Source organism: Leptodactylus fuscus, chromosome 2 (genome assembly GCF_031893055.1).
Source record: "Leptodactylus fuscus isolate aLepFus1 chromosome 2, aLepFus1.hap2, whole genome shotgun sequence".
NCBI classification, from domain to species: domain Eukaryota; kingdom Metazoa; phylum Chordata; class Amphibia; order Anura; family Leptodactylidae; genus Leptodactylus; species Leptodactylus fuscus.
Window position 1 is genome coordinate 238,443,177 of NC_134266.1, and position 23,081 is coordinate 238,466,257.

A 23,081-nucleotide genomic window follows, 5' to 3' on the forward strand; every position below is an offset into this window, starting at 1 on the left:
CGGCTCCGCCGGCGATCGTCAAGAATGGGCCTCAAACTATACGGAATGATTTCCAAAACCAGTGCTTTTTTTTTTTTTTTTTTTTTTTTTTTAAATCATAGCATGTCAATTATATCTATGGAAACACCGTTGGTTTCCCCATAGGTATAACTGAAACAGAAAGTCTGCAGAGGACATCTCTGTGAGCTTTCGGTCTAAGGTGCTGCAGGAAGAACAGTGATGCGTTGCTGCCTTGGTTCATCTCGTGGGGCCTTAGCCTAAATCGAATTTTCTTTTCAGTCAACATGCTATATGAATTTCCATGTCCACATTAACCTGCAAGTCTGCATAGAAAACAATGGAAAAGGCACAGGTAGTCTAGTGGGAGTGTAGCACTATTGCTCAGCTTAGAAGAGTATTCACACCTGGAACACTTGTATATATACATGCAAAAAACAGAACCCTGAAAATGTCTTTAATATGATTCCACAAGTTAGGATAATAGGGCTTCGTTCACACTACTATTATTAATGTCCATTACAGTCATCGTATGACAGCAACTGACATTAACTGTAGCAGAGTACAACAACGCTCTCGCGGTTCCCACTGACACTAACATAATGGATGTTGTATTAGGTCAGGTTTGTTTGTGTATTCCTGCATGCACAACTTTTTTTAATCTGCCAGAAAAGTATAAAACATGATGGAAGAAAGATTTTTTTTTTTTTGTACTGGGGTAATTGCAGGCAGGAGATGACTCCACTTGCCATTTATTGTCCGTTCTCATCCTGTGATGGATAAGAACAAATAAATAACGGTAATGTGAACCTAGCCTTAGACTACTTGTAATACCTCAGTCTCCATCTTGCAGCTTTCTAAATTCCCCTTACATTCAGAACTGCAGGACTTGCGGCTATTAAGGCAAGGGCTACATTGTGACATGTCTCATGACAAACTTGTACAGAAGGGCAGGGATTTGGCTTTAAAACCACAGTCAAGTCGCAGGCTTGTCACATACGAGTTCCAGTCATGATAAAATCTAACAGGTGTGGATTTTCTGCGACTGTCCGGTCGCAGTCATCGGATTTCATAATGTGACACCATAAACACTGAAATTTTTGTTGCGCAACTTCCGTGCGACCTTATGTCACGATGTAGCCCTAGCCTTATACTTCATGTGGACCCACCTAATCATTCATAAGGGGCGATCCCATTTCTTTGTTTAGGTAGAGGTCTCGTTCATCAATTAAGACAATTTTAGGAATCATTGCGTGGCCTCCTCGTGTATGATACAGTACCGATATATCTTACCATTATGTCAGATGACACATATTTACCCTCATTTTAGCTTTTCTTTTGGTATGATCATTGTTTTTTTTCTTATCATGTATTAAAGCTATCCACACTTTTTTGGGGGGAAATTCCTCGTATTACAAAGATGAAATCAGAGGTCCTGAGAACTTTCCCAGGCATCATATGACAACCTAAAAAAAAAATCCCACGGTTAAAAAAGTTTTCCTACTCTTCTCCATAATATCCTTCTACTATCATGGTGGGGCTTGCAATTATGGTCCACTTTTTGGAAGTTGAGGTTTCCACTAGGTCAATGTCATAGCATAACCATCAACAGAATATTGTTTGCTAAATAATAACTCACACCAGTCTGCATTCAGCACCACATGTCACATGACTGACAACTTCAGTAGAATGTTCATAATGTGACAATTGTCATTTAGCCCTGAGGTGATGAGTAGCCCTGCTGGCAAGGCCAGAGAAAGGTCAAAGAGAGTCAACCTGTTTCATCATCAGCTTCCGGCTATACTCATAGGCCAGGAACAAAGCACCATTGGCTGGGAATGCACGAATCAGCGTAGGCTTAAGCCCCGAATACAATGCCAAGATCCCTGCAAGGACAAAAGATTTGTAAATATTAAATTCCTCAGGGGCCGGATAAATCCAAAATTCAGAGCTCTGGGTAACTGGTTTATAAACATTGATATCACATCTATCACATGAAGAAAAATGCAGCACGTCTCAGCTACAAATTCTGGAACCTTTCTCAAGCAAAGTGCAAATAACATATCCATAGAATACAAGTGTCAATATATCACGTAATATCCATTCTTCTCCTGTTTACCTTGCAAAGTATCTGCGCTCCGTGCAAGGTCTGTCTACCTCATCTCTAGAATATGCAAATCTGTCACCCAAGATATAAACAGGGAGACAGTGCCTCTGTTATGCCGCCCTCTATGGGAAGCACCCTGAACATCATGCCTGACTTTCCCAGAAGTCTTTACTGCATAATGCGGGGTTATAACCAAATCAATTTCTCAGCTACGGACGGCAGTTTCTGTTCAGGGTGCTTCCCATAGAGGGCGGCATAACAGACGCACTGTCTCCCTGTTTACATCTTGGGAGACAGATTTGCATATTCTTCCCATGTTCCCTTGCAGTGGAGCAACTATGGCTGTATAAGTCTCCACACACCTGAAAACGTGGTCTCTCCCTAAGGATAGACGTTATCCCCATAATCACAAAAAGTCAGAGGTTTCTTCTGTAGACTTTACGCTTCCATTATACCTATAGGGGAATTGTTGGTGTTTCTTTAAGTGCAATTAACATGCGCGATTTCAAAAATTGCAATATTTTCCCGCAGTGTGTGGATGGGATTCACTAGATTCCCAGCCAGAATGTAGTGACTGTAAAACTCTGCATTACCTGGGGCTCTGACTTAATAGTGTAATAAATGTATAGTTTTGGATTAATTACTCAAATTATTTTGGCTGGGCACTGATCATTTTCCGGCCCCTAATGCATGTTTCATATTTAGAGATAAGCGAACACTGTTCGGATCAGCTGTTCCGAACAGCACGCTCCCATAGAAATGAATGGAAGCAGCTGGCACGTACACTTTGCCGGCGGCCGGCCGCTTAACACCCCGCATGCCAGCTACGTCCATTAATTTCTATGGGAGCGTGCTGTTTGGAACGGCTGATCTGAACAGTGTTTGCTCATCTCATGATATATCCACAAATCAAATATTTCGGCAAATGCACCAGAAGCTGCTGCAGTGGACGGGAAGCATGCGCAGTCTGATCCCAATCAGAGCTATAGCCCCCAATCTACTGCATAGTGGTGACATAAGTATACTGGAGCTCCGTTGCTATTATTTGTATAGGAGTACACGGCATCCGCTCCCGTCCACTGCAGCGGCTTCTTGCTTGGAGCTGCCAGAGCGGCTTATCTTTGGGTCCCCAGATGTCACATGCCTACAGCTCGGAAACTGATGTTCAATCCTGTGGACAGGTCATCAGTATGAAACATGTATTACAGCTGGAAAACCTCTCAGCATTTCACATATTCAGATTTTTTTAATACATTTTTTTCAGACTGGTAATGTTTCTCTATCACCTGCCTACCTTTTATCCGATTTTGATGTCTACTGAAACTACAGCATTGCAACATAAATTCCTAATATCTAACTTCTCCTCACTTGTACTTACAGAAAGTAAACTAGCCCTGCCCAATATTCCTATCAGTTACACTTTTATGGCTGCTAACTTGGAAAAACGACAGACAGAAAAATTCAGGTTAAATATAAGGTGAACAGCGCCACCTGCTGCATTAATGAGCTTATGATTCTTAAAGGCCTGTCTGGCTTAGCCATTATTTTTTACTGTTCTGTGAATCAGGTCTGTGTGAGTTTTTGTTTTGGTAACCACTAGAGATGAGCGAACAGTGAAATATTCAAGATTTGATATTCGTTTCGAGTAGAGCCTCAATATACGACTACTCGATCGAATATCGAATCCCATTATAGTCTATGGGAAAAAATGCTCGTTTCAGGGGAAACCACTATTCGACTAAAGGAGAGTCACCAAGTCCACGAATAGCAGGAGGAGAGTGTTTAGGAGGAGCGCTGTGCAGTTATAGCACACGGGCCCCATTATAGTCTAAGGGGTCCGTGCGCTTTAACTGCACAGTGCTTGCAGTTGCCCTGATAAAAAGTAAGCTCCCTCGTAACCGCAGGCTGCCAGCAATCCCGACTAGCAAAGACGAGCCTGCGGCAAATCAACGCTGGTTCTGCAGCAGGCTCGTCCTTGCTAGTCAGGAGAGCTGGCAGCTTGCTGTTACGAGGGAGCTTACTTTTTCTCATAAGAATGAATTGACCAGCGTTGATTGGCCAGTGTACAGCAATCAATGCTGGCTCTGAATCGAATATTTACTGCGAATAGCTAGTAGTATTCGATCCAGTACGAATATTTTGAATACCGTAGTATTCGATCGAATACCTACTCGATCAAATAGTACTTGCTCATCTCTAGTAACCACTAGAGATGAGCGAACACTAAAATGTTCGAGGTTCGAAATTCGATTCGAACAGCCGCTCAATGTTCGTGTGTTCGAACGGGTTTCGAACCCCATTATAGTCTATGGGGAACAGATACTCGTTAAGGGGGAAACCCAAATCTGTGTCTGGAGGGTCACCAAGTCCACTATGACACCCCAGGAAATGATGCCAACACCTCTGGAATGACACTGGGACAGCAGGGGAAGCATGTCTGGGGGCATCTAACACACCAAAGACCCTCTATTACCCCAACATCACAGCCTAACAACTACACACTTTACACACTCAATACCACCTCTCTGACAGTAGGAAAACACCTTGAAACATGTGTATTTGGCACTTGCAGTGAGGAGAGCTTGTCACCAGCAGTGAATTTGGCCCTTGTAGTAAGTTGAGGTTGGCACCAACATTTGTTTTGAAAATCAGGGTGGATTGAGCCTCTAACCAGCAGAGTTTGGGCAAATTCATGGTGGAGGGAGCCTCTAAAAACCCCAGTTTGGGTTTTTAGAGGCTCCCTCCACCATGAATTGGTCCAAACTGGGGTTTTTAGAGGCTCCCTCCACCATGAATTGGTCCAGTTTGGACCAATTCATGGTGGAGGGAGCCTCTAACCAGCCCAGTTTGGACCAATTCATGGTGGAGGGAGCCTCTAACCAGCCCAGTTTGGACCAATTAATGGTGGAGGGAGCCTCTAACCAGCCCAGTTTGGACCAATTCATGGTGGAGGGAGCCTCTAACCAGCCCAGTTTGGACCAATTCATGATGGAGGGAGCCTCTAACCAGCCCAGTTTGGGCAAATTCATGGTGGAGGGAGCCTCTAAAAACCCCAGTTTGGACCAATTCATGATGGAGGGAGCCTCTAAACAGCCCAGTTTGGGCAAATTCATGGTGGAGGGAGCCTCTAACCAGCCCAGTTTGGGCAAATTCATGGTGGAGGGAGCCTCTAACCAGCCCAGTTTGGGCAAATTCATGGTGGAGGGAGCCTCTAACCAGCCCAGTTTGGGCAAATTCATGGTGGAGGGAGCCTCTAACCAGCCCAGTTTGGACCAATTCATGATGGAGGGAGCCTCTAAAAACCCCAGTTTGGACCAATTCATGGTGGAGGGAGCCTCTAAACAGCAGAGTTGTGGGAAAGCAGGGTGGAGGGAGCCTCTAACCAGCAGAGTTGTGGGAAAGCAGGGTGGAGGGAGCCTAGTATTAGCAGAATTGTGCAACGCTTATGGTGGATGAGTATGAGGAGGAATTGGAGAGGTTGAGTACAGACATGGAGTTTCATGTTGGGGTGCTTTACACAGGTGGGCACAAAAATGAAGGCTCTATCCAGTGGTGGTTCATTTTTATCAAAGTGAGCCGGTCGGCACTCTCAGCTGACAGACGGGTGCGCTTGTCAGTGATGATGCCACCGGCTGCACTGAACACCCTCTCAGATAGGACGCTGGCGGCAGGACAGGACAGCACCTCCAAGGCATATAGGGCAAGTTCAAGCCACAGGTCCAACTTCGACACCCAATACGTGTAGGGCGCAGAGGGGTCAGAGAGGACAGGGCTGTGGTCGGAAAGGTATTCCCGCAACATGCGCCTATACTTCTCACGCCTGGTGACACTAGGACCCTCCGTGGCGGCACTTTGGCGAGGGGGTGCCATCAAGGTGTCCCAGACCTTAGACAGTGTGCCCCTCGTTTGTGTGGACCGGTGAGAACTTGGTTGCCTACTGGAGGAACTGCCCTCCCTGCTGCCAACGTCACATGCTGGAAACATCTCCATCATATTCTGCACCAATTGCCTGTGGCAAGCATTGATGCGATTGGCCCTCCCCTCTACCGGAATAAAAGACGAGATGTTGTTTTTATACCGGGGGTCAAGGATAGCAAAGATCCAGTACTGGTTGTCCTCCATGATTTTGACAATACGCTTGTCGGTTGTAAAGTACCCCAACATGAACTCAGCCATGTCTGCCACAGTGTTAGTTGGCATGACTCCTCTGGCCCCACCGGAAAGTTCAATCTCCATTTCCTCCTCATCCTCCATGTCTACCCATCCGCGCTGCAACAATGGGACGATTCGAAGTTGCCCGGAAGCCTCCTGTATCACCATCACATCATCGGACAACTCTTCTTCCTCCTCCTCCTCCTCCTCCTCCTCCATTAAACGCAGTGAAGCGGACAGATGTGTGGACCTACTCTCCAGCTGTGACGGATCGGATGCTATCCCTAACTCCTCTGTGTGATCTGAGTTATCCCTGATGTCAATCAGGGATTCTCTCAGAACACACAAGAGCGGGATTGTAAGGCTCACCATCGCATCCTCAGAGCTCACCCTCCTTGTGGACTCCTCAAACACCCGTAGGATGTCACAAAGGTCTCATCCATGGCCACTCATAGATGTGAAACTGAGGCAGCTGACTTTGTGGCACCCTAGGGTTTTGTAGCTGGTATTCCATCAAAGGTCTCTGCTGCTCAACCACTCTATTTAACATCTGAAACGTTGAGTTCCAGCGTGTGGGGACGTCGCACAAAAGCCGGTGTTGTGGCACATGCAGGCGTTGCTGGAGAGATTTTAAGCTAGCAGCGGCTACTGTCGACTTGCGAAAGTGGGCGCACATGCGCCGCACTTTCACCAGTAGCTCTGGAACATTGGGGTAGCTCTTTAGGAAACGTTGCACCACTAGGTTGAAGACGTGGGCCAGGCATGGAACATGTTGGAGTCCGGCAAGCTCCAGAGCTGCTACCAGGTTCCGGCCGTTATCACAAACGACCATGCCTGGGCCCAGGTGCAGCGGCTCAAACCATATTGCCGTCTCATCGAGGAGGGCATCCCTCACCTTGGAGGCAGTGTGCTGTCTGTCCCCCAAGCTGATCAGCTTCAGCACAGCCTGCTGACGTCTACCAACGCCAGTGCTGCAACGTTTCCAACTCGTAGCTGGGGTCAATCTAACAGCGGAGGAGGAGGCGGTGGCGGAGGAGGAGGCGGTGGCAGAGGAGGAGGCGGTGGCAGAGGAGGAGGCGGTGGCAGAGGAGGAGGAGGGGGGTGTTCTTCTCGTGTCCCTGCCAGGAATGTTAGGCGGGGAGACGAGGTACACCGGGCCAGTTTGGGAAGCAGTCCCAGCCTCAACTACATTCACCCAGTGTGCCGTCAGTGAAATGTAGCGTCCCTGTCCGCATGCACTTGTCCACGCGTCGGTGGTCAAGTGGACCTTTGTGCAAAGCGCGGAACTAAGGGCCCGCCTGATGTTGAGTGACACGTGCTGGTGCAAGGCGGGGACGGCACACCGGGAGAAGTAGTGACGGCTAGGGACGGCATAGCGAGGTGCCGCAGTTGCCATCAGGTCCAGGAAGGCGGGAGTTTCAACAAGCCGGAACGCCAACATCTCCTGGGCCAGCAGTTTAGCGATGTTGGCGTTCAAGGCTTGCGCGTGTGGGTGGTTAGCAGTGTATTTCTGCCGCCGCTCCAATGTCTGAGAGATGGTGGGTTGTTGTAAAGAAGCGCCTGATGGTGCCTTTGATGGTGCAGGAGAAGGAGATAAGACAGGAACAGGGGAGGATGAGGGAGAAGTCAACAAAGTGGCGGAGGCAGATGAAGTGGTGTCCTGGCTCGTCCTCTGGAGTGCATCGCCAGCACAGTCAGCAGTGGCAGTGGCAGAGGCAGTGGCAGTGGCGTGAACGGCAGGCGGCCTTTGTCCTGCCGTTGCTGCCTGCCACTGATTCCAGTGCTTGGATTCCAAATGACGGCGCATTGAAGTGGTGGACAGGTTGCTCTTCTCAGAGCCCCTAATCAATTTCGAGAGGCAAATTGTGCAGACAACACTATATCTGTCCTCGGCGCATTCCTTGAAAAAACTCCACACCTTCGAGAAACGTGCCCTCGAGGTGGGAGTTTTTCGGGGCTGGGTACGAACTGGAACATCTTGGGAGATTCCGGGTGTGGCCTGGCTTCGCCTAAGCTGCTGACCTCTGCCTCTGGCTACCCTTTTTGGTGCTGCACCTGCCTCAACATCCACACTACTTTCCCCGCTTGACATCCCCACTGTCCAGGTCGGGTCAGTGTCCTCATCATCCACCACTTCCTCTTCCAACTCCTGTCTCATCTCCTCCTCCCGCACAATGCGCCGGTCAACTGGATGCCCTGACGGCAACTGCGTCACATCATCGTCGATGAGGGTGGGTTGCTGGTCATCCACCACCAAATCGAACGGAGATGGAGGAGACTCTAGTGTTTGAGCATCTGGACACAGATGCTCCTCTGTTAGGTTCGTGGAATCGTGACGTGGAGGGGCAGGTTGAGGGACAATGAAAGGAGCGGAGAACAGCTCTGGGGAGCAGGGACAGTTGGGGTTATTGTTCTGTGAAGCTTGGGAATTTTGGGAGGAAGGAGGACAAGACTGTTGGGTAATAGGAGGAGAGGAGGCAGAGTCTGACTGGCTGCTGGACAATGTGCTGTAAGCGTTCTCTGACAGCCATTGCAAGACCTGTTCCTGGTTCTCGGGCCTACTAAGGTTTGTACCCTGCAGTTTAGTTAATGTGGCAAGCAACCCTGGCACTGTGGAGTGGCGCAATGCTTGCTGCCCCACAGGAGTAGGCACGGGACGCCCTGTGGCTTCACTGCTACCTTGCTCCCCAGAACCATTCCCCCGACCTCGCCCACGGCCTCGTCCACGTCCCTTTCCGGGAGCCTTGCGCATTTTGAATTCCCAGTCAGACAATGGCACTATATACCAGTAGCAAAAATTGTGGGTGCACGTAACCCCAATATATTCTTTGAATTCCCAGTCAGACACTGGCACTATATACCAGTAGCAAGAAATGAGGGTATTTGTAACCCCAATATATTCTTTGAATTCCCAGTCAGACAATGGCACTATATACCAGAAGCAAAAATTGTGGGTGCACGTAACCCCAATATATTCTTTGAATTCCCAGTCAGACACTGGCACTATATACCAGTAGCAAGAAATGAGGGTATTTGTAACCCCAATATATTCTTTGAATTCCCAGTCAGACAATGGCACTATATACCAGAAGCAAAAATTGTGGGTGCACGTAACCCCAATATATTCTTTGAATTCCCAGTCAGACACTGGCACTATATACCAGTAGCAAGAAATGAGGGTATTTGTAACCCCAATATATTCTTTGAATTCCCAGTCAGACAATGGCACTACAGTCCTATGAAAAAGTTTGGGCACCCCTATTAATCTTAATCATTTTTAGTTCTAAATATTTTGGTGTTTGCAGCAGCCATTTCAGTTTGATATATCTAATAACTGATGGACACAGTAATATTTCAGGATTGAAATGAGGTTTATTGTACTAACAGAAAATGCGCAATATGCATTAAACCAAAATTTGACCGGTGCAAAAGTATGGGCACCTCAACAGAAAAGTGACATTAATATTTAGTACATCCTCCTTTTGCAAAGATAACAGCCTATAGTCGCTTCCTGTAGCTTTTAATCAGATCCTGGATGAAGGTATTTTGGACAAACAATTCAAGTTCAGTTAAGTTAGATGGTCGCCGAGCATGGACAGCCCGCTTCAAATCATCCCACAGATGTTCAATGATATTCAGGTCTGGGGACTGGGATGGCCATTCCAGAACATTGTAATTGTTCCTCTGCATGAATGCCTGAGGATTTGGAGCGGTGTTTTGGATCATTGTCTTGCTGAAATATCCATCCCCGGCGTAACTTCAACTTCGTCACTGATTCTTGAACATTATTCTCAAGAATCTGCTGATACTGAGTGGAATCCATGCGACTCTCAACTTTAACAAGATTCCCGATGCTGGCATTGGCCACACAGCCCCAAAGCATGATGGAACCTCCACCAAATTTTACAGTGGGTAGCAAGTGTTTTTCTTGGAATGCTGTTTCTTTTTGGACGCCATGCATAACGCCTTTTTTTTTTATAACCAAACAACTCAATTTTTGTTTCCAAAATGAAGCTGCCTTGTCCAAATGTGCTTTTTCATACCTCAGGCAACTCTATTTGTGGCGTACGTGCAGAAACGGCTTCTTTCTCATCACTCTCCCATACAGCTTCTCCTTGTGCAAAGTGCGCTGTATAGTTGACCGATGCACAGTGACACCATCTGCAGCAAGATGATGCTGCAGCTCTTTGGAGGTGGTCTGTGGATTGTCCTTGACTGTTCTCACCATTCTTCTTCTCTGCCTTTCTGATATTTTTCTTGGCCTGCCACTTCTGGGCTTAACAAGAACTGTCCCTGTGGTCTTCCATTTCCTTACTATGTTCCTCACAGTGGAAACTGACAGGTTAAATCTCTGAGACAGCGTTTTGTATCCTTCCCCTGAACAACTATGTTGAACAATCTTTGTTTTCAGATCATTTGAGAGTTGTTTTGAGTAGCCCATGATGCCACTCTTCAGAGGAGATTCAAATAGTAGAACAACTTGCAATTGGCCACCTTAAATACCTTTTCTCATGATTGGATACATCTGGCTATGAAGTTCAAAGCTCACTGAGGTTACAAAACCAATTTTGTGCTTCAGTAAGTCAGTAAAAAGTAGTTAGGAGTATTCAAATCAATAAAATGATAAGGGTGCCCATACTTTTGCACCGGTCAAATTTTGGTTTAATGCATATTGCGCATTTTCTGTTAGTACAATAAACCTCATTTCAATCCTGAAATATTACTGTGTCCATCAGTTATTAGATATATCAAACTGAAATGGCTGTTGCAAACACCAAAATATTTAGAACTAAAAATGATTAAGATTAATAGGGGTGCCCAAACTTTTTCATAGGACTGTATATACCAGTAGCAAAAATTGTGGGTGCACGTAACCCCAATATATTCTTTGAATTCCCAGTCAGACAATGGCACTATATACCAGTAGCAAGAAATGAGGGTATTTGTAACCCCAATATATTCTTTGAATTCCCAGTCAGACAATGGCACTATATGGCAGTAGCAAAAATAGTGGGTGTATATAGCCCCAATTCTATTGCTAGGGGACTTGCAGGGTATTTCTGGGGTGAAGGTGGGGGGGCACACTGTTGGAACGGGGATTTGGGGTGTATATATGGGGTATACGGGAATACACTGTCAGTGTATTCCATTCAGGATCCTGGGAAAGCTGGGTTGTGGCGATTGAGCCCGTCAGTGCCACGTTACACTGACAAGCTTCTCCCTGGAATTTAGCTCTTACAAGAGCTGTTGTGGTTGTCTTCTCCTTCCTATCCTAGCCTGTCCCTGCCTACCCAGAATCTAAGCCCTAGCTAGCTGGACGGAAACCTCCGTCCCCGGTGAATTGCAAGCTCAGAATGACGCGAAGCTGGGCGTCGCTGTTCTTTTAAATTAGAGGTCACATGTTTTCGGCAGCCAATGGGTTTTGCCTACTTTTTTCAATGTCACCGGTGTCGTAGTTCCTGTCCCACCTACCCTGCGCTGTTATTGGAGCAAAAAAGGCGCCAGGGAAGGTGGGAGGGGAATCGAGTAATGGCGCACTTTACCACGCCGTGTTCGATTCGATTCGAACATGCCGAACAGCCTAATATCCGATCGAACATGAGTTCGATAGAACACTGTTCGCTCATCTCTAGTAACCACCATCACACAGCCATTTTCAAAGCCCATAGATTTCAATAGGGCCATTCACACGTCCATATTTTTTGGATGGTCCATTTTAACAGACATGTCCTATATTCATGGCTATTCGGCCCCAACAGAAGTCAATGGGTCTGTTTATTCATAGCTATTATACAAACAGCCTATTGATTTCAATGGATACTGTGTAATGTTTTATTCCTCCTGTAGTTGTGCTACAGGTAAGTTTGACACTTACTACATGGTTTCCCTACAAACTACACTCCCCTGCAGGACACTTTGCTGATCATCAGTGCCAAAAGGTCCGTAACTGGGTGACAGACATGGATGTACAAGTCGTACCTTCATTTTTCACAATGCTCGAGAAGGTTCCCATAAAACCTGCTTGTTTTCCTGTAATTGAAAGAACCTGAATCCTGGATTTTATACAGTCTATAGGGTACACGGCAAGCCAAAGTGCAATCCCTCCACAGCCGCCGCTGATCATCAGTGCAACCGGACCTAGGAAATAAAGGTTTTCGGTCTATGAAAAATTCTCACATTTCCTTCAGAACAGAAAATGGCAGATAAGTAAAATATATAAGTTTACATTTCATCTATATCCAATATATCTATTTATTATGGAACAATATAGTTATCTGGTGACACTTTACGTAACCAGGCCTTCATATGCCACAGAGCTACAGCCTGCCATATTGACTATATCTAACCAGTTCTTACCAAGCTCATCCTTAGACTTTCCTCCCGAAGCAAAAAATGATCTGCTCAGCTCATATCCACCAAAGAACAAGAAATATCCCGGCATCTCTCTGCAGATTGTGCTTGACAGACCTTGGTAGAATCCCAGAGGACCTTCACGTTGTACAATGCCTTTCACCACTGACCACGCTGTACTGACACAAAGAGACGCATTACATGCAAAATGGTAACATCCTACACAAAAGGCCAGAAGAGGGTCTGATAGTAGGGACCCCCACCAAGCCAAATAATCCGCTCCAATCTCTATGGGACTACGAGAAGACAGGGTTCAGCATCTTCATTATTCTTTAAGACTTTATAGGTAACTGCAAATTGTAAGCTCAGCCTCCAAGAGACAGCGACCCCGTACGGATGCAAAAGGTTGAAAACTAGTGGCTACTTTGACAGAGTCCCAAATGCAAACCAGTTAGGTTATGTTCACATGGATTTTTTTTGCAGGCAGATTTTGACGCGGAATCCGCCTCAAAATCCACCTGCGAAAAAGGCTCCCATTCATTTCAATGGGAGTCGCTCTACTGTCCTTGCTTGGCCGGGTATACTCTATTGCCCTTCTGCACTCGTCGTTAGTTGCCTTCTAGGTCATTTGGGGGAGGGTGTGGGCCTGGAAAACCCAGAATTTATAGGGTTGTCTAGGGTATCGTACCAGGCAAGAAAATGGATTGCTTATCACTGGTTGGACCCGGACACTCCCTCACTAGTGGAATTGATATCTAGGGTTAATATTATTAGGCTGGAGAGAGGAGTATACATACAGAGAAAGGCGCATACTAAGTTTGAGAAACTTTGGGGGGCATGGTTGGATATACTTGGTCTTCCGTCCCAGTCTCTGATTAGGGACAGATTTCTCATTTCTACTCTGTTTCCTGATCCCTTGAGCGCTATTCTTTGTCATGAACCGAAGGATGTTTGGGAGATTTGGTGGGGAGTCCTAATGGACTATTCCCCTTTAGGTGTCAGATTGTGTCTCCATATTTACCTTGCATTGTGATTGTGTTGATGTTGAATGGGAGCGCTCGTAAAGCCGGCTTTACGCGCACTCCCATTGAAGTGAATGGGAAGTGTTTAGAAGCGCTCACGTGTACGGCTCAGAATGAGCCGAGTGCTTACGCCATGTGAAGAGGCCCTAACAGTAAAATCTGTCAATTTTTTTTTTGCAGCAATTTGTGTAAAATTGTAGCATTTTAACATGTTTGTATATATCAAAGATATGATTCTTGGAGTTCTAGTGAGAGCAGTAGATTTGCAATATCACACTTACTTTTGTCCATATGCAATCTTGCCAGACACCTGCAGCTCATGCATGGCCTGGAGTCGACATTTCACCAATTCTGTTGGGCACAAAACCATAGCCGCAAAAATGCTAGCAAATGAACCCGCTGCTGCGTTCTGGACATCACTACAAACAACCATAGAGAAGGAATGGGTCATATTAAATAGCTATACAGAACAATATGAAAATTATAAATAATGATAAGCAATGTGGCATTTTGTACCCCCATATTATGGAACGCTCTACCCCAACACATCAAAATCATTCATAATAAAGACGCACTCCAATATTTAAAACAAAAAAAAAGTAATAAAGTAAAAAAGTATAAAAATCTCTCTCTCTCTCTATATATATATATATATATATATATATATATATATATATATATATATATATATATTGTACCCACTCCATCAGGGTGTCTATAATGTACTGCTGCTGAACAAATTAGTCAGCTTTATAATGAACATTTTATGAGGTTATGTGCTCCCCTCTGAAGCACTGAGATCTATTTGGCTTCTTGATGCACAGTAGAGATGAGCGAAGAACACAGCTTTCTCAGCTGCATCTACAACATGTATGACAGGAACCTGGGAGAAATGTATACTCCTTCTCCCACTTAATAATAAAAAATTATATATATATATATATATATATATATATATATATATATATATATATATATATTTTTTTTTTAAATCTTGCAATTCCAATTCTTGCCACTAAGTCTTATCTAAAAATACAAAATATCAGTCACTGATAAATTAGTTGACTGCTGCACAAATCTACAGAAAACATGAAGTCTCAGCATATTATTTGGCTTAATGGAGAGAGTCAGAACTGCAGGATTGCTAGGAATCTTAAAAGAAATGTAAGTAACATGGAATTTTTTTTATTTTTTTTTTAAATATGTTTAATATAAAAAATTATTAAAAAAAATAAAGAGGCATTTTTTGGTGACCCATTCCTTTTTATACTAAGCCAGGACCCCCCTGTTCCACAGCTGCACTGACTGCCTGTGTGGTATGAATGCCCATATACTAGATATAGGTCTAATATGATTTTCTGAACCGTTCTGTTTACCTTAGTGTTGCATTCTCCTCTAAACCAACAATCTTCCGGACAACTCTTTGGCAGAACCCATAGCTCATAAAGAGAACAGAGTTTTCAGCTATATTGGCAAGAAGAGCCGGACTGGTCCCTTTGTAGAATCCTCTGAACCCCACTTGTTTGTAGGTCTTCACCGCACAGTCTATAAGGCCTCTGTACAGATTAGGGAACGTCTGCATTTTCACCTTGGCAGTGTCAAACGGCTGTCCGGTCAGAACACATGCTGTTCCTCCTGAAATTAAGGGTTAATAGTATCTATGAATATGATAAACCGCAATAGAAAGAAATAGCACGACTGAGAACAGGACTCCCCTGTAAATCCACTGGCAAACTACAGGTGGCTTTTACAGGGGCTTTACCAAGAATATGCCCATAGTTACAGTGGTAGACAATGGATGACAATAACTAACATTTGTCATAGAGACCCAAGGTGCAGGTAACATTGTGGAGTAGGGAGTTTGTGGCTGCTGTACAGGTGCTCATCCCCAACACCCACCAGGGTCAATTTACCCAGCAGTATATATTTGACATGAGTACCCAGAGGAAACCCACGTAAACATAGGAAGAACATGTATGTAGATATTGTCCTTGGCCGGATTTGCACCCAGGACCCAGAACTACAAGGATGCAACCATGAATATAGGAACTTTCTATGGTCTGGGACTTGTCAGAAACCCAGCCATGATGTCCTTATTGTGTCCAGGTTTCTTCTCATACATGTAGTGTCCTCCTGATAACCAGCCATGATGTCCTTATTGTGGTCGAATTTCTTCTCATACATGTAATGTCCCTGTCTCATAACCTGTCCACAAAAAGGGCATCATGGCTGGGTTTCTGACAAGTGCCAGACCATAGAAAGTTCCTGCATTCATGGTCATATCCACTGAAAACCGACTAAGACAAAAGATTCATCACTAAGATGGGTTAAAAAAAAAAAAAAAAAAAAAAAGCTCCAAAATTGTGAAGAATTTTAAGTTTATATTTGTAAAAATGTTTAACTTTTAATTGTCTATAGCGTTAAATATTGTTAAGTTCATGGAAAAACCCCCTTGAAGGCCATGGCCCCACGTTGCGGAAATGCCATGGCAAAAAACTGAGTTTTACAGTACCTGCATGGGATGGGATTCTGGCTAATTCCATCCACACATTGCAGAAAAATATCCTTAGTGGAAATACTGCGATTTCAAAAACTGTTGCGTTTTTGTAATTCACAGCATGTCAATTATACAGAAGACGCCAGTGTTTCTGTAGATATAATAGGAAGTGTTGAGGAAACAAAACGTGACGCGTTTCCACTGTGGTCTTTTCTGCGGCGCTTTTTGGTTGCAGCTCCCTAAATGAGGCTTTAGCTTTAAAAACAAGCCACGGTCAGTTTATGGCCTACAGACTACAAGCCGTCACAAAATACATTAGATATTGAGATTTTGTGAATTATTATATTTCTTACCATTTAACCTGGCACTAGATTTTCGGAGAGTAAAGCAGTGCCATGATGTTATAGGGCTTGTAATACCTCTAAGCTTGTCCTTTCTTCACTATGTAAATAAAAAGTAGTAATATACCGCAGGGGAGACGTGTAAATCACTCACCAAGAGTCATCTGGGCAATGCTAGTGTAGTATAGGGTCACAGTGTCCTGCCTGCAGGAGTGTCCATTCTACTTTGATAAAGGGCCCAATGGGCCAAGTCACCATGTCTTTATACTGTCCAGATGAGAGATTTACACTCCTGTATTGAGTATATTGACATGGCCAATATTAACAAGGGCAGCCTGGAAAAACCTCAAAGAACGCGTTGTCTTCCCATAAATAATGTAACAAGTGGTCTAAAGTTACATGCTGTGTAATTTCTAGTGAAGGGCCTGAGATGTCAGTACATGACACAGATATTCCTGGGCGCTATGAGAAATCCCATTTCATGTGTCCATCACCACCAGTGCCCCTCTGGAAATGGATCCAGTACTGCATTGTGGTTTCTGCTCATGACATAAAACTGGGTGTAGATGTGAACAGTCCCTAATACATGGTATCCTCAGCAATGACAGTGATGCCGGCTTACATCTCCACATTTGTGATTGTAGCAGTCAATGCAATGTAAGGCTAAGGTCCCATGTAGCATCCCTCAGAAAAAAAACGCTGCAGGAAAAAACAAAAACACACAGTAGTCAAGCATCACGGTTTTTCCCGCACCGCTTTTCACAGAGGGCCCCTCTGTGCACTTTATGTCAATTATGCCTATAGGGAGACCACCAGCATTTCTGTAGGTATAATTGACATGCTGTGTTTTATAAAACCACAAGGGTTTTGGAAATGGCAGCATGTCCACTGTGTGCATTTTTCTGCAAAGTGGGGATGGGATTTGCTAGAGTCCTGTCCACTTTTCTGTGACTGTAAAATGCCTTTTTTTCTTCTTTTTTACAGTGGCATTTACACAACCTGGGGTCCCAGCCGAAAACAATCCCCCCCCCCCCCCCCATTTAAAGGTACAAAACTCAAAAGATTTTTTTTTTTTTTTTTTATTATTTAGAAGAGCACAAGTACATCCTATAGGACTGAAGTAGATGGAGTTGTAGTCTGAACACTCACCTGCAGCTCCGGCTGTAAGATCTATAGCAGCTTGGATGGCTGGATCTGGCGCCATGATGTGCTTGGCCTAATATTACCTAAAAAACAAAGTGACATGATGGCCATGAGCTGATATCTGCAATATGATAGCATCAGAGGCACAACGGCAATTGGTAAGTGCTAAATTTCACCTACTAAAATGTTTTCTTACATTGCTACCTTTCAATGGCTTATATTGCTACAATTCTCATTGCTGACCCTTCCGCCAGTGCAGTGATATCGGCACCGAAACGAACTCCACCGATATCTCTGCAACTGGGGCACATACCAGCAAAGCTGAAGTCAGGACACTGTCCGCTTTCTAGCAGTATATAACACTGCCAATGTCAGGGGACAGGAAAGGTCGTCTTTAAAAAGTTATACATGAAAATTACTAGAAAGAACCAAAGTCTGGAAAGTGGAGTCAGAGTAATACTTGTATCAATGTCATGATCAAACAGGCTTTCATACACCATAGTGAAAAACGCTGACCGCGCTACAAGACTTCAAGGACGCCGTGCAAAGAAGCTGTCAGAATGGTATGCAGTGTGTAAACTGATACATAGCAAGACTACAGTCACCAGGGAATACTGCATCATAGCCAAGTCCTAAGCTAAGTAACAAGGTTATACACACACAGAAATATATATATTACTAGCAGGAGGACCCAGCGTCGCACGGGTATATTTCATTTTTTGTTCGTGTAGTGGCCCTATAAGAATTGCCCAGTTTTGCACTCGTGTATTTTGTATGTTGTTTGTGTGTGTCTCTGCCCTCGACTTCGTCTGCGTGTTGTTGGCGTCGATGATCTTCCTATATTCAGTAAATTGCTGCCATCGATGGTTTGCCTGCTCCGGCACTTCGGCATCTCTTAAGCGGTCCTGTTGCTGAACTTGTACCTCACGCCATGTCTGTGATTGTTACGGCATGTCAGCAGCTCGCTAGGACGCCATATAATGAGCGTGTTGTTGGCATTGATGATCCGCCTGCTCCGGCGTTTTGGCAGCTGTCAACCTGGCCACTGAACTCATTCCTCGCGCTGTGCCTGTCATTGCTCCGGCATCTCAGCAGTTCGATGGGACGCCATATAATGTGTGTTGTTGGCGCCGATGATCCCCGTCAGCACTGCTTGAGAAGTCTGTTGACTTCTTGCTTCCTTCATAGCTGTCGTTTTAGAATTTTGCAACAAATTAGATTATCTTTTTCCCGGCATGTTTAAAAGAAACAAACTGTCAATTTGGATTAAAGGTGGTTTCCCATCCAGTTTGTCAGCACTGCCTAGAGCAGATCAAATAATATACAAGTGTGTGTACACCAAGGGTCAATATGTGTTTACACAGAGAGATAACAGCCCTGGGACCTGAGATAAGGTTGCTGAAGGAGCAGTGTAATATAGTATATGAACAAAAATTCATAACAGTCATGAACCCATGTATGTCATTTACTGGGATAAAAACTAGCCTATGTTTTAATCAAGGTTACAATCTATGTATGTGCCAAATTTCATTCAAATCCATTCAGCGGTTTTTGCGTGATTGACTAACAAACACACAAACTTTCACATTTTATAATATTAGTAGGATAGGATACAGAGTTTGTATAAATGTAGCAAAAGTTAACTTGACACTTAATGCATTTGTAACAATGTGGATGAGAAATCTTCCCATAATGCTCCCATTTTGGATGAAAAGCAGAGCCTAGAGCCTGGGTGCTACAGCCAAGAGTCTTGGTATGAACTGCGTTTTGGCAGTAGGCCTACACCCTGGTAGCCAAGGACGCTGTATGTTGTGTATTTAGTGATCCAGGATTTTTCCCATTTACTATATGGGAAAACTTTAATTTTATGATGTGGCAATGTAAGGGCAGCCTGTAATATAGCTTTCTATGAACACTGGCCTGGAACCCTTGCTAGGCTCCCGGCTGTCAGAGTAACAAATGACTGCTCTGGATCTCAAGGGACAGTGATTTTAATAAACGTGGCAGCACACAAGCGTGCAAGTACATGGATAAATACATGCCTTGGTCAAACTTGACCATGGTATCTAAAGGGTTTAGGCCTGTGATCTCAGGCATTGCTGCCAAGTCTCGTTGACCGATCGGCTGCTGGGTAGGCACCATATTTAAAGACTTATCATCAGCTGTAATAGTGTGGCAGATGTTGGGAAAGGGTTAATGTTAGGGTATGCAGCTGAATTACCTATAGGGAAACCCAACAGGACAATTATTTTTGTCAGTATCCTAAAAAAGAAGCGTCTATCACTGCCCCCCAATGAAGACAATAGAAGCCAAATTGTGGCTGGAATTTGGAGCGGATTTCGAGGTAGAATCCACATACAAGTCATGTGAACCAGGCCTAAGTGTACGTTGTTATGGTGGAAAATGAAGAGGAATTCCAATTCATTCTCTACCACTGTATTTGGACGTGGCTTTCTGCTATTGGTTAAGCCCAGGGGAATTAACCTAAGTCGAGGGAGTCTCAAGACGCAGAATCCGTGGCCGAAACGTCCACAGTAAAAAAAATAAATAAATATTGAGCAGGGAGTTTTATTCTTCAGTGTCCTGCTGCGATCTCTGCCTCCTATTGAAAACAATTTGAGGCAGATTTAGGGGTAGAATCTGTAGCAAATTCCTACATATGAATGTATCCCCAGTCTTTTCAGGCCTGGTTCACATCTGCGTTCGGTATTCCGCTTGGGGACACCCCCGAATGGAATACTGAATGCATTAAAAAGCGGTGAGCAGTAAAAGCACACAGACCCCATAGACTATAATGAGGTCCGTGTGGTTTCCGCATGAATCATGCAGAGAAAAGTGTAGCACTTGAAGTACTTTTGTCTCCGTACGACTCATGCGGACACTGCATGAAAAACCATACTATAATGGGGTCCGTGTGCTTTCACTGTTCACCGCTTTTTAATGCGTTCAGTATTCCGTTCCGGGGGTCCCCAAGCGGAATATCGAACACAGGTGTGAACCAGGACTCATTCACTCCAGCTCAGCAGAGATCAAGGGTAATACATTTATGACACAGACTGCCAGTCAAGAAAGGAGAGCAAAGAAGTGGTTTATATAGTCCTAAAGCCTAATGTGATGAAGGTTGCCCGTGGGGATCTAGGCCCGATTGTAGTTCCAAGCACTTCTAATCCTATAGTTACACTAGTGAGCTGCACTCAGCATTATATGATGTATATGGATAGGTTACACAGCCACATTTGTCTTCCTGTCTCGTGTTTGAGATTGTGTATATATACATACACACACACACACACACACCTCATTCACTATACATAGTAACAATATACAGTAGGTGTAGATACCAAACACTTCCTCCCAGCTATAGTGGTATCATGTATCTGAGCACATGACATGTAATACTGGATCTTGTCTCCATTGCTGCCATGCTAGAAGAGCTCACACTGGTTACATAGTAAAAGACCTCCACAGCTGTTAGGAAGGAATGGAGAATGTGAGAGCTACTTCCAGGCAGGCCACATGTGAGCAGGGAGGAGGGCCAGACACAGAGGCCCTGCCAGGGTTACATCAGCCACATACCGACATGGGCACACGTGGAGGACATTAGGACACCTGGAACTAATCCAGCATATGCATTGCAGCTCTGGCTGTGAGTAGAGCAGGATCAGGGGGCAGATGCTGCAATGCAATGTAAGCCCACAGGGAAGGATCATCATCATCATCGTCATGAGCCTCACTACACAGATCAGAAATCAATACAGCAGCCTAGGAGTATAATACATATAGGGAAGCATGGAGGGCACTTACCAGGCAGCTGTATCCGGTGACCCTGCTGCCAGGAACAAGATGTGTGTCCTGCTGTCACCGCCCACAGCCTGTGCTGGATCATCAGTCACCCTATAGCAGCACGTATAGCAGGCGGGATACAGGGCTTTATATATGACAGGCAGGTATATAGAGTGGGGGTAGCAGTGCCCAGAAACAGGCCAAAGGGGGCGATCACAGGCTGCAGGAGCTGTGACGTCATCACCACACTGTGTAGGGCAGAGCTCCGGACGGTTTATAGGAGTGCTGTCTGATACATTGTATAATACAGGGTCTGTAATAGGAAGTCATTCTATCCTGATACAGTATACAGTCAGTACAGGCCACTCTATATGGGCAGGATCTATGATCTCACTTGTAAAATATGTGTAATAGTTGATACTACATACATACACCAGGATAGGATTGCAGGGTCTGTAATAGGAAGTAATTATATCCTGATACAGTATACAGTCAGTGCAGGCCACTCTATATGGGCAGGAGCTATGATGTCACTTGTAACATATGTGTAATAGTTGATACTTCCTACATACACCAGGATAGGATTGCAGGGTCTGTAATAGGGAGTCATTATATCCTGATATAGTATACAGTCAAGACTGATAACTCTGTACATGAACTGGTCAGGATCTGTGACATCACCTGTAAGATAGGTATACTGCTTGTTACTACAGACCTATGGCAGGTGTAGTACTCCTCAGATATAATGTACATATTGTCTGATCAGTTTCTCTGTGCACATAACCCCTTGGTGTTCAACCGCTTACACGCATACCTATGGCGGCGAGGTATTCGATCGAATACTACTCGCTCATTGCTAGTCAGCAGTTAATACACAATATCAGATAATACAGGCATCACATGACATGTTGAGATATATGAATATAAGTCTTGGTAGAGTCCCAGATATTTCGGTAGTTATAACCTTTTTTGGTGGGAAGTCCAGATATAAAAATAAAGAAATGGAGTTATCTTTGATTTGAGGACAATGGCAAACATAGAATAGAAGGGTCCCTATAGGAAAGATCAAACCCACTCCCAATAATTGTGCCTAGTGCTGTCACTAAAGGGCCTGGTGTTTCTGGTCTTTCTTTAAACTTTGGGTCAACACCCCCCCCCCCCCAAAAAAAAAAAAAAAAAGTAAATGGAGAAGACTGCGTTCAAGATGGAACTTGCACCTTTTTTTTGAATCCCGATGGAAAGTGTGAACGTTGCAGTTAATTTGGTTAAAGAAATATTTGGAGTTTCCGTTTTTTGGCTGAGGACACGGTAGAAACTGCAAAAACATCACACAATGAACTTTTGACCACAAAATCGTACTTTAGACTTTGTATGACAAAATGTTCTAAATCAGCTTTTTCCCCTGGAGAAACAGATTTATTTCTTATGTATAGCCAGCTTGAGCTGTGGAGCTGACATTAGATTTTAGACCGCCATCTGTCGTCTGTAATGGACAGTGGATGGTTGGTCGTATGGACATTGGCCCAAAAACATGAACAACCAAGGACCTTGCAACAAACATTGGACTGCCCCAGACTTCTAAGGGGCCATTAATACGGAGCAAAATGGTGCGGATACCGCGCGTATTATGGCGATTTCCCGCGCAGTATCCGTTTGGGATCGGTGGCAGAGTCTGTGCGGTAAAAAAG

The 23,081-nt window shown here is 44.6% G+C and overlaps 1 protein-coding gene across 1 annotated transcript; it reads right to left on the bottom strand.

Annotated features, from left to right (window-relative positions):
- Nucleotides 1-1,565: 1,565 nt before the first annotated feature.
- LOC142193915 (mitochondrial ornithine transporter 1-like) lies at nt 1,566-21,532 on the bottom strand. Its single transcript, XM_075262933.1, has 7 exons — nt 21,415-21,532; nt 17,617-17,693; nt 15,006-15,264; nt 13,911-14,048; nt 12,614-12,786; nt 12,236-12,394; nt 1,566-1,883 (listed from the first exon to the last, which is right to left on the bottom strand). Exons 2-7 carry the CDS (start codon nt 17,669-17,671, stop codon nt 1,759-1,761), a joined length of 909 nt encoding a protein of 302 aa, XP_075119034.1. The 5' UTR covers nt 17,672-17,693; nt 21,415-21,532; the 3' UTR covers nt 1,566-1,758.
- Nucleotides 21,533-23,081: the final 1,549 nt, after the last annotated feature.